We start from the raw sequence: 14341 nt of genomic DNA on the forward strand, positions 1-14341 counted from the left end.
AAAAGAAGAAAATTTTAAACAATAATGATGGCTAAACATTAATCACAATTATTTTAGTTTTATTCATAAATAACTTATTTAAAAATTTATAATAACACAGAAATAATGATGGAATAATTTTAATACATTTATTAATAAAAATATTTTTTAATCAAAGATATTGTAATACATGACTGAATATATCATGTAATGAATAATAAATAAAAATATATGTTTCTTTAATTATTTTTGTAATTGAATGAAGATTTAAAATGTTTCAACCTTCAATATGTACCAGATGAAACATTTTTTGTGTTATATAAAGAATTTATGTTTATAAGTGTAAATCGATTTAGATATGTATAGACGATTTATGTAACAAACTTTATAAAATTTGTTTATTGTTGTTACGACTCGTGTATCTTTATCAATTTTTATTTTAATTGGGATCCAAATATACAAACAAATGCTTATACAATACATTTTATATTAATCCTAAATAGTTTTGTGTTTTGTGTATTTATTACAAAAATTACCTATTATTCCTATTATTTTTATAATTAATTTAGTTATCACGTTTTAAAGCACTCAAATACAACATTACGCCATATTGTTTTAAAGATATTTTTAGAGCTCATTTCATAAATTTAAGTAATAATATTACGAACTTCAACAGAATAAATTTGTGTAATAATAAAATTAATATACAAGGTTTAATTAAAGGAACAATATAATTTTGGTGACAAATAAATTTACCATTTTAAATATTTATTTATTTATACAAATACAAATTTTGAATCATTAATGACATCATTTTAATGTGTATCCATAAACTGAATTTCACTTAACAATAAAATATGATTTGGTAATGGTCTAGGTTGTGGACTCAATATTGTGAAAGTTTGGCGTTCTACATCAACATTAGTTCTAAAAAAAATATTTCTTATGAACTTACACGACTAAGATTAATATTAAGTATACAAAATAAATATTTTATTTTCTTTATATAAGATGTATTTATAATATATTTTGTTATAAATAAGAACAAGAATTTATTAAGAGTAATATAATTATAAATATATATTATATTATAATTTAATTTACCCAAAAAATGTTGTTTTTAAAATTATTAAGAAATTTAACAATTTCAATCATTTTCAATATAAAATCGTGTTATAATATATAAGCATAAGGGTTAGCTTAATTTTGAAAGTTTTTATTTATAATTTTCTTTAAAGGATTTCAATAAATATAAGTTTCAAAATGTATTATTTAAAAATTTTCTTTGAATAGTTACGAAAGTAATATAATAAAGATAACTTTTGAATAAAAAAAAGTAATGATAAATAATGTAATTTTAATAAATAAAATCAGTTACTGTAATACTATTAAAATTTTAAGAAATAATTTGATCTTGAAAGTCTTTAATAAATTAAATAATTTATTTTTGTTTTCAACAAAATCTTTTATTTATTTATAATAACTTGTATGTTTAAATTACATTTAACGATATTATTTACAAATAATATTAAATATTAAAAATTATTATAATACTTACACACAAACAAATCCAGCTACATTTGTTTGTACAACATCATCTTCTGGAGAATCAGCAAATGATACCGAAAGTAAATGATGTAGTAAACTAGGTCCTGGTGTAACTGCAACTAATTTTGTTAAATTATCTTCTGCTTTCATTCCTAAAGGCATACATGAAGATGGCAATATTGGTGCTCCTATTTTAAAAAGTTTGGCTTCGCTCCATTTCACTTCAAAACTATGTGGATATAAAGGTGTTCTTGAGCCATAAAAATATTCTCTAACAGATTGATCTCTAGTTTCATTTCTTTGTATTTGACTTCTTTCTACAACACCTCCACTTTTTGGTAAAAATACTACTTTTACAAAATCTGGCATATCTCTTACTAATTCATTATAAAGTCTTTCTTGATCTAAAACTAAAATAGTATCAACTTCAAAAGCTTGGGCAGCATGCGTTAACATTTTATATCCTCCACCTTTAATCCAACCACATGTATTAATAACAATTCCTGAAACTTTTGCTTTTTTATTTGCTTGTAACCTATCAGAACAAACTTCAGCTAATCTAGTAACAAGAAGATTATAAAGAACTGAATTAGAACTAGGATTTTTATGTCCGAAATGAAAAACCAAGGGTGCTTGTTGACTAAAACCATCTACAACATTTGATGGTCGTTCTACCAGTAAAGCTCCAACTGTTCCTGGTATTGCTATATGTCCTTGTCCAACATCCAAATCAACATATATAGGCCTTCTACCCATTCTAACTGCATAATTTAATAAAAGTCTACACAAGGTTGATTTACCTACATCACATGGACCTACAACCATAAGAATTGGTCCTCTTGTATCATCTTTTTCTGCTACTTCCCTCATTCGTTCCATAGCAGCATGACAATTTAAATATAAACTCATTGGAGTTTCTTTTGCTATATAACTGACATCAGTTTTACCAATTACTTCAACAGCACATCCTTGCCAAGTAAATACTGCAACTTTAGCTCCACATGTAAATTCATATTTTTTTCCTTTAACTAATTCTGTTCCAAAAACTTCAGCTAAACCACTTTTTAACTAAAAATAAAAATAATAAATGATTACTTTTAATTTTTAATTAGGTTGTAGTTCAAATATAAACAAATACCTCTAATGTCATTTTTTCATTTTTACTTTCAAGTTCAAAGCGTAATTCACAATCAGGATCCAATTTAAATTCTTGTATAGTAACTTTATCTTCCGTCATTTTAAAACAATTTATAAATCAAATTTTATAATTTTTAAATTTTTAAATTGAATCTGATAAATCTACACTTTCGGCTTTACATACCATTTGCTTAACTACATTTGGCAACATATTTTACCTAACCTATGATGATTAAAAATAATACTGTTTAAATATATTAGTTTTCGAATTTATTTCTATTTACGAGAAATATAAAGGTTTCTTTCCTATAAAATAATATGTGAAAATTTTTTTTGAGTTACATATAAATATAATTGTATTATATTGTATAGACAAGAAAAAAAAACATTTATTCTTATTTGAGAAATGGTAATTAATCTATACCAAATATTCTAAATAATTTAAACTTTTTATTACATAAATATCAATAAGTACTTCATTTTATATATTAAATTAGATTCTCAACCAATATCTAACGTATTTTTATTTAATTAAATTTTCTTTAAATATATATTTAAATCATTTACCTATATTTTCAATATACACTTAGATTTAAATCAAATAATTATTCATATATCAAAAACTATAAAAAATAATTCTTATGCTAATTCATAAAATTTAATCATAAAAAATTTAAACTATCAAAACTACTTAAAATAAAAATAATCATAAAATAAATTATTGGGCATATATATATATTAAATTTGAATTGTAAGATACTATTTATCATTTTTATATTGGACTTTTTATTTTTAAAAGCAGTAAATAGCATGTAAAAACATAATCTTCCAATTATATGTATAAGAATTAGTTCAATAGATACAAAATGTATTACTTTTATCTAAACTTTAAATGATTACTACATATTTTTATTCATTTTACATAAAATTATACATAAATTTTTTGTATTAAATCTTATTTCATTAAATTTTTGTATTAAATAATTTTTAAGTATAAAATATGTATTTTTAATTTAAATAAAAATCATAAAGATACAATTAATTAGAATGTAATGGGAAAAATAATCTAAAATAATTAATTTAAAACAATATGTTATGATCTTAATTAATATAATAAATACATATAAATAACATTGATACATTAAAATTTGTAATACTTTAACATATTAATTACTAATAATCCAATGCCTAAAAATATTCGATGTTATTTATTAAAATTTATTTTAATCGTCGAAAGTATAAAAAATATAAGCATTATTTACAATATTCACATACATGATTTAATTAATTTATTTAAAAATTATATACATAAGCTTATAAATAAAATAAAATTATATAAAGCTTTGTAAACTCATATTGTATATTTTCATTATTTACTTAACAACAATAACAATTTATTTCAAGATATTCATTTCCAGAAAACTGTGAAATTTTGATTCCTACTTTGAATTTCACTTCATTCCATTATAAAATATCAATCTTATTATCTAGACAATTATATAAAAACTTACGTTAATAAGTTAATATTAGTCCGTAATTACAATAGTATTTCAACATTTTGAATTCATTATTTATTGAGCAAAACGAATAAATCAATTTTATAAAAAAACATTTAAATTATAATTAATTTTTATTCCGTTCTCTGTTTCTATTATAATGTATCGACAAAGAAATTTCGAATTTCTATTGTCTAAAATATTGTCTTTTAATAAAATCCATTGTATTTAATATTGCGAAATAAATTGTTTGGACTTATTTTCGTGTTAATTGTAAATACTAGTGTTATTTATAATATTCGATTTTTGATTTTCAATATTGACTTTAAAAAATCAATAGAAATGTTTATTGGCTCAATAAGTTTTAAAATCGGATTTATTGTTAGAATATACGTATTATATCAATGACACCATTTGCTGAAAGTTAAACTCTTTTTGATATATTTTGTTTAGTTCGCTATTAATATATGTGAGGACAAAGTTAAGGAAAGTATGCGATCGACAAAAATACACTTTTGCACAGGTATTTATTATTAAAATTATTCTTTAAAAAAAAAGTATCTTTTAAATGCTAATTAATAATGTTTAAATATTTAAGTTCATCAGGTCATCATCTTTTATCTATATATAACTTGAATATATTATAAGTTTTCTATTTTTAATGTAATAAGTTATATTTTAATCAATGTTTATTCTTTAACAGATTGTATAAAGACTTCAATATTTTTATTCTCACAAAAATGTTCACTATTTTCAAAAGGTTCTGTCCTGTTAAAGAAAAGATTCTCAGTGTTAAATTGTATACAAACATGCACATAGATTCACTCCAAGAAACTGCTTTGGATGAAAAATGTATTCTTGTGGATAAATTTGATAGACCTATAGGTAAAGCTACAAAAAAGCATTGTCACCAAATTGCAAAAGATGGCTACATTCCTTTACACCGGGCTTTTAGTGTGTTTCTTTTTAATAGCAATGGTGATCTACTTATACAAAAAAGATCTGCTACAAAAGTAAGTTTAATTTATTAATATTTATTATTATTTATTTATTTTCCAAGTATTATTTATCATTTGTAGAACAATAATATAAAAAACAGAAAAAATCAATTGTAAATAACAAATATATATATAATTATAAAAATTCATTTTGTGATTAAATATATAGATGAAATATATATATAACTATACAAAGTAGTTTTAATAATTTAATTATAATTGTTTTATTTCAAATGATAATCATATGTATTAAATTTAGTAAAATTATAATATACTTTAATTTATTTGATAAAAATTGTTTTCTAATCCATACAAAGAAAATAGATTGAAGCCTGATTATTTGATTAAATTAGTTATTCTTATATATCTTATAGGTAAAAACTAAGTATTTTGACAATAAATATCAAAATTTATAATAAGAACCAATAATCTTACTATAAAATTATAAACTAGCATATGTTAAAATAATCGTAAAAAATATATGTATATTGTAAATCATGATTTAATTGTAGAAAGATTAAAATTTTAATTAAATTTTTATGCCTTTGTTTTATTTTGATTATTTTAAAGATATATACTGTGAAAAAGTTACAATGAAAATGTATTATATATAGTTAAAGATAAATTAGTAATTAATGATTTATTTTAATGTTTTACTATGTATGATATATTTACAATTAAAAAAAAAAATTTATATTTGTCTTATCTATAAACAAAAATAAAAGTAAATATAATTTACTAAATACATAAGTTTCTATTCATATCTACTTTAATTTTATAAAATATTTGAACTATAATTAAATTGGTAATAAATTTTAATTTGTAACTATCAAAATATTTTTCAATAAATTTCTAGATTACTTTTCCTAGTTATTATACAAATACCTGCTGCAGTCATCCATTGGCTGAAATTGATGGTGAAAGTGAAGAAATGAATGCCCTTGGAATTCGAAGAGCTGCACAAAGAAGACTTTGTTATGAATTAGGAATTCCATTGATAGAAGTTCAACTTCAAGACTTTTGTTACCTTACTAGAATTCATTATCATGCAACAGATGATGAAATTTGGGGTGAACACGAAATAGATTATGTACTCTTTTTACAATTGAACAGGGTTACTCTTAATCCAAACCCAAATGAAGTTAGTGAAATTCAGTGGATATCAAAAGAGCATATGAATAATTTTGTAAAAAATATTAAGTTCCCTTTGACTCCATGGTTTAAATTAATACTTGAACATCAGTTGCCATTGTGGTGGAATAATTTAAATGTATTACATAAATTTCAAAATCATTCAACTATTCATCGCTTTTCAAAATTATGAATTAAAAATTTAATTAACAATATTTTTTTGCCTTTTAATTTTCATTACAGTACAAGTTTTCATTACAAACTCCTCTAAAAAATTCAATTTAAATTTTTCATAGATTTTATGAGCATTAAAGATATTTTAAATAGTTCTAGATTATCATATATTATTAATAGTAAAAAATTATAAAGGATAATATTTAATTTTTTACATTATAATGTTAATAGAAAAATTAATTTAAATTAGTATTAAACTTGTTTACAATTGAAAATATGGAAAGAAAAAAATGATAAAATAAAAATTCATTGCTATTAGTTCTTCTAATAAGAATATTTTATAATCTTATATAGATTCATTTATAAAAATTATTTATTGTTATTATTGGATTTGAGTTTATTTTTGAATTTATGATTTTATATTATTTTAAATTTGTGTAATTTTTATAGTATTATTGAATGTGTTAATAAAATTATTTTTTAAATTGTTAAACTAATAAAATTATGCAATAAAAGAATGTATTAATATAAAATATGTATTATTTGTTTTAATATAATAAAATGTTTAAGTATATTATCTCTTCAAAAATCGTATTTCAATTTTTTTAATTATTCTGTTTTAAATTGTGTCACATGTGAATCAACTGTGATGCAATGTCTATTTGTAATAAAACATTAAACTAAACAGAATTAAACAGGTAGGAATATGACGAATGATCATTTAGATTAATACAGTAGCTAGAAGCAATAAAAGAATTAGTATAATCATGAACAACTGATAGTAAACAATTTATAACAAAATAAATATGAACTAGTATGATAGTCAATTTAATACTAATCTATGTAAAATTAAAATTGTTATCTACTTTCTGTGCATCAGTGAATAGGTTACAAATAAATCAATTAATCAATATTAATTTTACTTAATATATTGCAATATGTACCCACATTTTTCTTCAATTTAATTGGTTTATTTGTTTTAAACTTTAAAAAGAATTTGAAAGTGCAATTATTTAATTTTAACATTAAATTAATCATAGTTGCAAACAACTAAGATTATATTTTTTATTATAAATATAAAGTGTACACATGTTTTTCCATAATATAAATATTATTATAATATTACTTTTACATGTATGCATTACCTAATTTTAAGAATTATTTTTAAATAAACATTACAGATTATAAAAAACTTAATTAAAAAAAACAGATTAAAAGAATGTCAAATTATTGTAGAAAACTCATAATTATTTTCATAAATACAATATAAATCCAATTATTGTTTTATAAAAATATAACTTCTAATAAAATTAAATTTTGAAATGATTTTTGGCTCTATTTATGTTTATAATTTCATTATAATTATTATTTAAATTTAAAATTAAACTATTCGGCACAAGTTTTAAACAGTTTCATTTACAATTAAAAATATTATTTATATATTAAAAAGATAATTAATTCATATACGAGTCATACCATTTTTTGTAAGTGCTCAATTTGTTAATACAGTCTGAAATGTTTTTTAAATTATACGTAATATATATATTATATGTATAAAATATATGTAAAAATACAAAATATTGTTTAATTTATTGGTGGAAGTTGCAAAAATATAGTAATTAAATATAAAATAGATTGTTGATAAAATTAAAATAATTAAAAAATAATACGGAAAAAAGACGTTATATTTTCATACATTTGAAATTCAAAAAATACATGTTTCATTATATTTATCATGAATTAATAAGACGCTAATTTTCCTATTGAGTTTTATTCTTTATAAAAAAATGTATAACATTACATTAGATAACTAAAACTAAAATTAAAAAATAATAAATTTGGCAACAAAGCTCTCGAAAGTTATTTCAGGGTTGCCTTAAAACTTAAAATGAGAATTATTTCTTTTCTTATTAACTTTTGTTTTGCTTTTACTATTTAAGTAATATAATTTTGTATTTTGGAGCTTAGAATCAAAACTGACAGACAATACATATATTTATAAAACATCTATACGCAGGTGCAATTAATAACCTGGAATTATACAAGAAAAAGTCTAGCAGAAAATGAGGTTGGCACTTTTATGAGTTGGCGATCATGATTATTATAACCGGCTTTAGACGTGTCTACTTATTCGGTTAGTTATTGCATATGATATTAATATTATCGATTCTACATTAATACGATTATATAGTAATATTTATCAGTTGCTGTTTATGAAAAAAGGGGAGCCTGTGCATCTGTTTAGTTTGCTACGTGTCGATTAGTTTGACTGAATAAAAATTTTGGATATAAGACTGCGTAAAGCCAATTGCAGCACTCCATGGAGATCAGATCATTTTGAGAATAGTTGAAAGTGAGAAAGCTCAAGAATCTCCAACGAGATAATCAACGAAAATTTAAAGTAGAATATCAATTGGAAAAGAACATGCAACTTAACAAGGCAACGGCTGCAATAGCTGCAAATCCTCCGTCTTCTGGCAATAAAAAGATTTCTTTTTTCGATAAGAAACCTATCGTTAAACAGGTCAAATCATCTACATTGACGAACATTGCTGGTCTCAATTCTCTCATCACCTTCACTGTCCTCCTGCTTGCATGGATTTCCGGCTTTGCCTCGCGACTCTTCGCCGTCATACGCTTTGAAAGCATCATTCACGAATTCGACCCCTGGTATGATTGAAACTGAGCGTCTTATCTCTTGTTTATTTGAACTTCAATATAGAATACATTATTTACAAGTTACAACTTTCATTTATTGTAAAAATTGTTAACTTCAGAATTCTTTTTCGCGTGTTGTAAAGATTTTATTCATAATTATTAAAAAAACATTTTTATACAAATTTAGAATTAACATCATTTATTTAATAAATATTTTACCTATACATTTTACATTTGTCTGTTAGATATGTATATTTTTTAAAATGTTTATACATTGCAATTGCACTTTTCATAAGTAAAATAATATAACAAATATTTATATTAATAATTTCAAAAGAATTGTAGAAGTATATCTATTTTTATAAATATTTTATATAATTTACATTTATATTTGTATTTTCACAAATTTTTGTATAGGTTTAATTATCGAGCAACAGCATACATGGTTCAACATGGTTTTTACAATTTTTTAAATTGGTTTGATGAAAGAGCATGGTATCCATTGGGCCGTATTGTTGGTGGAACAGTTTATCCAGGCCTAATGATTACCTCAGGATCAATACATTACATTTTTTCATCTTTAAATATACCAATTCATATCAGAGATATTTGTGTTTTTTTGGCACCAATATTTAGTGGACTTACAGCAATATCAACATATTATTTGACTAAAGAGCTATGGAGTGCAGGTGCTGGATTATTTGCTGCTTGTTTTATTGCCATTGTTCCAGGTTATATTTCAAGATCAGTGGCTGGTAGTTACGACAATGAGGGCATTGCTATATTTGCATTACAATTTACCTATTATTTATGGGTGAAATCTGTCAAATCGGGTTCAATTTTTTGGGCATCTATGACTGCTCTATCTTATTTTTACATGGTTTCTGCTTGGGGAGGATATGTTTTTATAATTAACTTAATACCTCTGCATGTTTTTGTATTACTTATTATGAATCGTTTTAGTCAACGTCTTTTCACAAGTTATACAACTTTTTACATCTTGGGACTTTTATTCAGTATGCAAATCCCATTTGTTGGCTTTCAACCTATTCGAACATCTGAACATATGGCTGCTGGTGGTGTATTTTGTTTGCTTATTCTCATTGGAACATTAAAGTAAGTAATACTTTACTTCGTTATCTATGAAACTATTTTAAAATAAGCAAAATAAAGTAGCAAATTACCTTTTTAAAAAAATTATATAAAATATAAAAGTACTTTTTTAATTCCTCATGTATTTCTACAGTAAATTTAATTGTATAAAAGGAAACATAATCTATTAAAAATAAAAAGTTAAAAATATACAACTTAGATGTATCAATAATAAAATAAGACTTCTTCATAAATTTATATATGTATAATAATAAATATAAATGTATATATGAAAAAAATTGATAAATTTAATTTTTCATATCAAAGATAAACTTATAATTTAAAAAATGAAAACAATAATATTATTTCTTCAGAAAGACTATTTTAATACTATAAATCTTTATTTTACATTTATTTAATATAAATATTATGGAATTATTTGATACAACCACATAGGCTTTAAATTTATGTCATAAACTGCTATAAAAAATTTGTTAATTTATTTCAAATTATGTATTTAAAAAAAACAGCATAAACATTTTATTTTACTTAATAAATTTTAAATTAATTTATCAAAATTTTGTTTTCCTTTGTAAAACTCAATTTCATTAAATGAAATTAAAATATTTATCTTTATATGATAAGAAATCTTAGTAAATTAAAGTAAATTATTATCATTTACATTTAGTAAAATTTCTATCTTTTATTACAAAAGTCTTATTAAACTTGTGTAAGCTTTCTTAAACGACATTGATTTTTATTATTTTAGGTATCTTAGAACTTTCTTAACAAAATCAGAAATTAAATACTTTGGTGGAATTGTTACTGGTATAGCAATTATATTACTGACTGTTTTAATTGGCTTAACATATGCTGGTTTTGTAGCACCATGGAGTGGAAGATTTTATTCCCTTTGGGATACTGGCTATGCAAAAGTACATATTCCTATAATTGCTTCTGTATCAGAGCATCAACCAACAACTTGGTTTAGCTTTTTCTTTGATCTACATATTCTTGTCACAACCTTTCCGGTTGGACTTTGGTATTGCATTAAACATATCAATGATGAACGAGTTTTTGGTAAGTTTTTTTGTTATAACATAATTTTATATTTAATGTTTTTAAGACAAATTTTATTATTATAATTTATAATTTTTAAAATATCAAATTTCTTAAATAAAATTAAAAAAATTATTCAAAGTATAATTATAGCTAGTTTTTTTATCAATTTTCTTTTTATTTTATTATTTATAATATAATTTTTATAATAAATAAATATATAATAATAATAAAATGCAGTTTCTTACTTTATAAGATTTTAATATAATAGACAAGTTTCCATATTTCAGTGGTATTATATGCTATCAGTGCAGTATATTTTGCTGGTGTAATGGTTCGTTTGATGTTAACCTTAACCCCAGTTGTCTGTATGCTTTCTGGAATAGCATTCAGTGGCCTCTTAGAACTCTTCTTAAAAGAAGAGGATCGTGATGAAAATAGTGGATTGAATGCTAGTGAAGAAGAAAGTGAGGAAGAGCAAGAAAAAAGTCCAGGACGTGCGCTATATGATAAAGCTGGTAAGCTTAGAAGAATGAAGCATGAGAAACCAAAAGGTAATGGGGACGGTCTTGGATCAAATGTACGCAATGGAGTTGTATTCTTTATATTGGTGCTGTTGATGATGTTCACTGTACACTGCACTTGGGTAACAAGTAATGCTTATTCAAGCCCATCAATAGTATTGGCTTCTTATAGTAATGATGGTGGAAGAGCGATACTTGATGATTTTCGTGAAGCTTATTATTGGCTTGCTCAAAATACTCCTACTGATGCCAGGATCATGAGTTGGTGGGACTATGGATATCAAATAGCTGGAATGGCCAATAGGTTATGTATATTTCTAAACATCTATTTATCATAATCTTTTGCATTTTTAAAACTCCTTATTCTTATATAATACTGTAAATAATTAATAGATTTTTTTATAAATATTGAAAATGTTAATAACTTAGTGATTAAACTTTTTAATAATTTTTATACAACAATTGTTTTTAGAACAACCCTTGTAGACAATAACACCTGGAATAATTCTCATATCGCTCTTGTCGGTAAAGCAATGAGTTCCAATGAAAGTGCAGCCTATGAAATTATGACATCCCTTGATGTTGATTATGTGTTAGTCATTTTTGGTGGAATGATTGGCTATTCTGGTGATGACATAAACAAGTTCTTGTGGATGGTGAGAATTGCTGAAGGTGAACATCCTCAAGATATTCGTGAAGGCGATTATTTTACTGAAAGAGGAGAATTTCGCATTGACTCTGAGGGATCACCAACACTCCTAAACTCTCTCATGTACAAACTTAGTTATTATCGATTTGGAGAAGTTAAAATTGATTATCGCTCACCATACGGTTACGATAGAACTCGCAGCGCTGAGATTGGTAATAAACATTTTCAGATCACATACTTAGAAGAAGCTTATACCTCGGAACATTGGCTTGTTAGAATCTACAGGTAATAAAATAATATTTAATCCAAATTTTGATCAAATTAATATTATTGATTGATAGTTTTTTTTAAAATGATCTCATTTCTTTCTTAAAAAATGTATTATTTGAGAATATTAAAAAAAATTATTAAAATTTATTTGTGGAAATTAATAAAAACTTTCCTTCATTTAATAACAAATAATTTAATTAGCAGTATTTTTAAAAGTTTTTTATTTCATTTTTAATTTGAGATATTACATTGAAATTTGATTTAGAGTAAAGAAGCCAAGTGAGTTTAATCGACCAAGAATACCAATATCGAAACGTCAAATTATACGTCAAACTAGTTCATACATCAGTAGAAAGGTTAGTAATTACTTTTACATTAATTTTAAGAAATATCAGTTATCATATCATTTGATTTTGATAAACATATGAATAAATTAATATAATAAATAACTTTCTTATTTGAGAGAAATATTAATTTTTCAGACTGCTAGAAAAAAAAAAGGTTATATCAAGAAACGTCCAACAGTCATCAAGGGTCAGAAACTGCAAAAAAGGATATCAACGTAACATAAACAACATTCCACTCAAAAATACATATTTTTTTTCAAATTTAAAAAATCACCGTCCCTTGGATCTTCAGATCATGATTTTTATTATCAATTGTGCAATTATGAAGTAAAATGTTTTCCTAAATACAATTTTATCTAATTATTTCTAAAAGCAAAAAATTAAGAGATTAAAAATTGTTTATCATATTTTTATTTATCACAGATGATTTTGTAAAATATATATTAAAACAAAATTTGTATTTATAAATAATAAATTTTTTTAAATGAAAAAATTTTTTACAAAATCATTCAGATAAATAGATGAAAATAATTTGTTAAATAAAATATATTTTCGATTTTTAAAATCACTTTAATTAATTGGTTAATGCTGTTTTGTAAATGTCTGAAATCAATACTTCAAAAATAATGATCGAGTTATTATTAATTGCATCAAATAATTGATCAAGATAATTATCTTTAAAATTAGATATATTTTGTTTAAAATATTTATTTGATTAAAAAGCTTAGTATTTATAATTTAAAATATCAAGATAGATTTAGACTTAGATACATCAAGTGGCACAATGAATTAGCTTTTTCAAATTTTAAAATTATTTCTCTTTTTTAATAAAATATATGTATAAAATATCGATATTGTAACTGTTAAAAAAATGAACTTATATAAATACAAGATAATAATTAGCATCAATTTTTTAGAATTTAACTAATTGAGCTTTATAAAGGCTTATATATGTGTCGTGCGTACACAATTTGTTGTATAGTTTTGTTATGAAATAAACATTTAAAGTAATATTTTTACTTATATAATAATTTTATAGAGTTTTCAAGTTTTCATATTTTATCAATATTAAACCATTTATTTTCATATTAACATTTAGAAGATTAAAATTAATTTTTATTATTAAAACAATACCCAATATTCATGTTTAATATTTTTATAACATTTTTTATTTCTCTTTGATAGAATTTTTCACATTTAAATAAAATTGACTTTTATACAAATTATTCATTATGTACAATTTCAAGTTTTGATAAAATTCATTAATAATGGAATTAAT

The 14341-nt window shown here is 22.5% G+C and overlaps 3 protein-coding genes across 3 annotated transcripts; 2 read left to right on the forward strand and 1 right to left on the reverse strand.

Annotated features, from left to right (window-relative positions):
- Positions 1-720: 720 nt before the first annotated feature.
- cbc (protein CLP1 homolog) lies at positions 721-2912 on the reverse strand. The gene is made up of 3 exons (XM_011502670.1): positions 2666-2912; positions 1538-2595; positions 721-906 (listed from the first exon to the last, which is right to left on the reverse strand). The coding sequence occupies exons 1-3, from the start codon at positions 2762-2764 to the stop codon at positions 795-797; spliced, it is 1269 nt and encodes a 422-aa protein (XP_011500972.1). The 5' UTR covers positions 2765-2912; the 3' UTR covers positions 721-794.
- Positions 2913-4834: 1922 nt separating this feature from the next.
- Positions 4835-6482, forward strand: Idi (Isopentenyl-diphosphate delta isomerase). The gene is made up of 2 exons (XM_011502862.1): positions 4835-5173; positions 6015-6482. Exons 1-2 carry the CDS (start codon positions 4901-4903, stop codon positions 6480-6482), a joined length of 741 nt encoding a protein of 246 aa, XP_011501164.1. The 5' UTR covers positions 4835-4900.
- A 1964-nt stretch (positions 6483-8446) lies between these two features.
- Positions 8447-13412, forward strand: Stt3B (catalytic subunit 3B of the oligosaccharyltransferase complex). The gene is made up of 7 exons (XM_011502671.1): positions 8447-9133; positions 9539-10237; positions 10983-11293; positions 11563-12100; positions 12269-12730; positions 12981-13071; positions 13198-13412. The coding sequence occupies exons 1-7, from the start codon at positions 8889-8891 to the stop codon at positions 13279-13281; spliced, it is 2430 nt and encodes an 809-aa protein (XP_011500973.1). The 5' UTR covers positions 8447-8888; the 3' UTR covers positions 13282-13412.
- The last annotated feature ends 929 nt before the right edge of the window (positions 13413-14341 follow it).

Source organism: Ceratosolen solmsi, unplaced genomic scaffold (assembly GCF_000503995.2).
Source record: "Ceratosolen solmsi marchali unplaced genomic scaffold, CerSol_1.0 scaffold15, whole genome shotgun sequence".
Taxonomy (NCBI): Eukaryota; Metazoa; Arthropoda; class Insecta; order Hymenoptera; family Agaonidae; genus Ceratosolen; species Ceratosolen solmsi.

Excerpts from the sequence above, each read along its gene's own strand:
- cbc (XM_011502670.1), bottom strand. The coding sequence starts at position 2,764 with ATGACGGAAGATAAAGTTACTATACAAGAATTTAAATTGGATCCTGAT. Across the intron at positions 2,596-2,665 it reads ATGAAAAAATGACATTAGAG|TTAAAAAGTGGTTTAGCTGA; the intron begins GTATTTGTTTAT and ends TTTTATTTTTAG. Across the intron at positions 907-1,537 it reads GTAGCTGGATTTGTTTGTGT|AACTAATGTTGATGTAGAAC; the intron begins GTAAGTATTATA and ends TATTTTTTTTAG.
- Idi (XM_011502862.1), top strand. The coding sequence starts at position 4,901 with ATGTTCACTATTTTCAAAAGGTTCTGTCCTGTTAAAGAAAAGATTCTC. Across the intron at positions 5,174-6,014 it reads AAAAAAGATCTGCTACAAAA|ATTACTTTTCCTAGTTATTA; the intron begins GTAAGTTTAATT and ends ATAAATTTCTAG.
- Stt3B (XM_011502671.1), top strand. The coding sequence starts at position 8,889 with ATGCAACTTAACAAGGCAACGGCTGCAATAGCTGCAAATCCTCCGTCT. Across the intron at positions 10,238-10,982 it reads ATTCTCATTGGAACATTAAA|GTATCTTAGAACTTTCTTAA; the intron begins GTAAGTAATACT and ends TTATTATTTTAG. Across the intron at positions 12,101-12,268 it reads ATAGCTGGAATGGCCAATAG|AACAACCCTTGTAGACAATA; the intron begins GTTATGTATATT and ends AATTGTTTTTAG.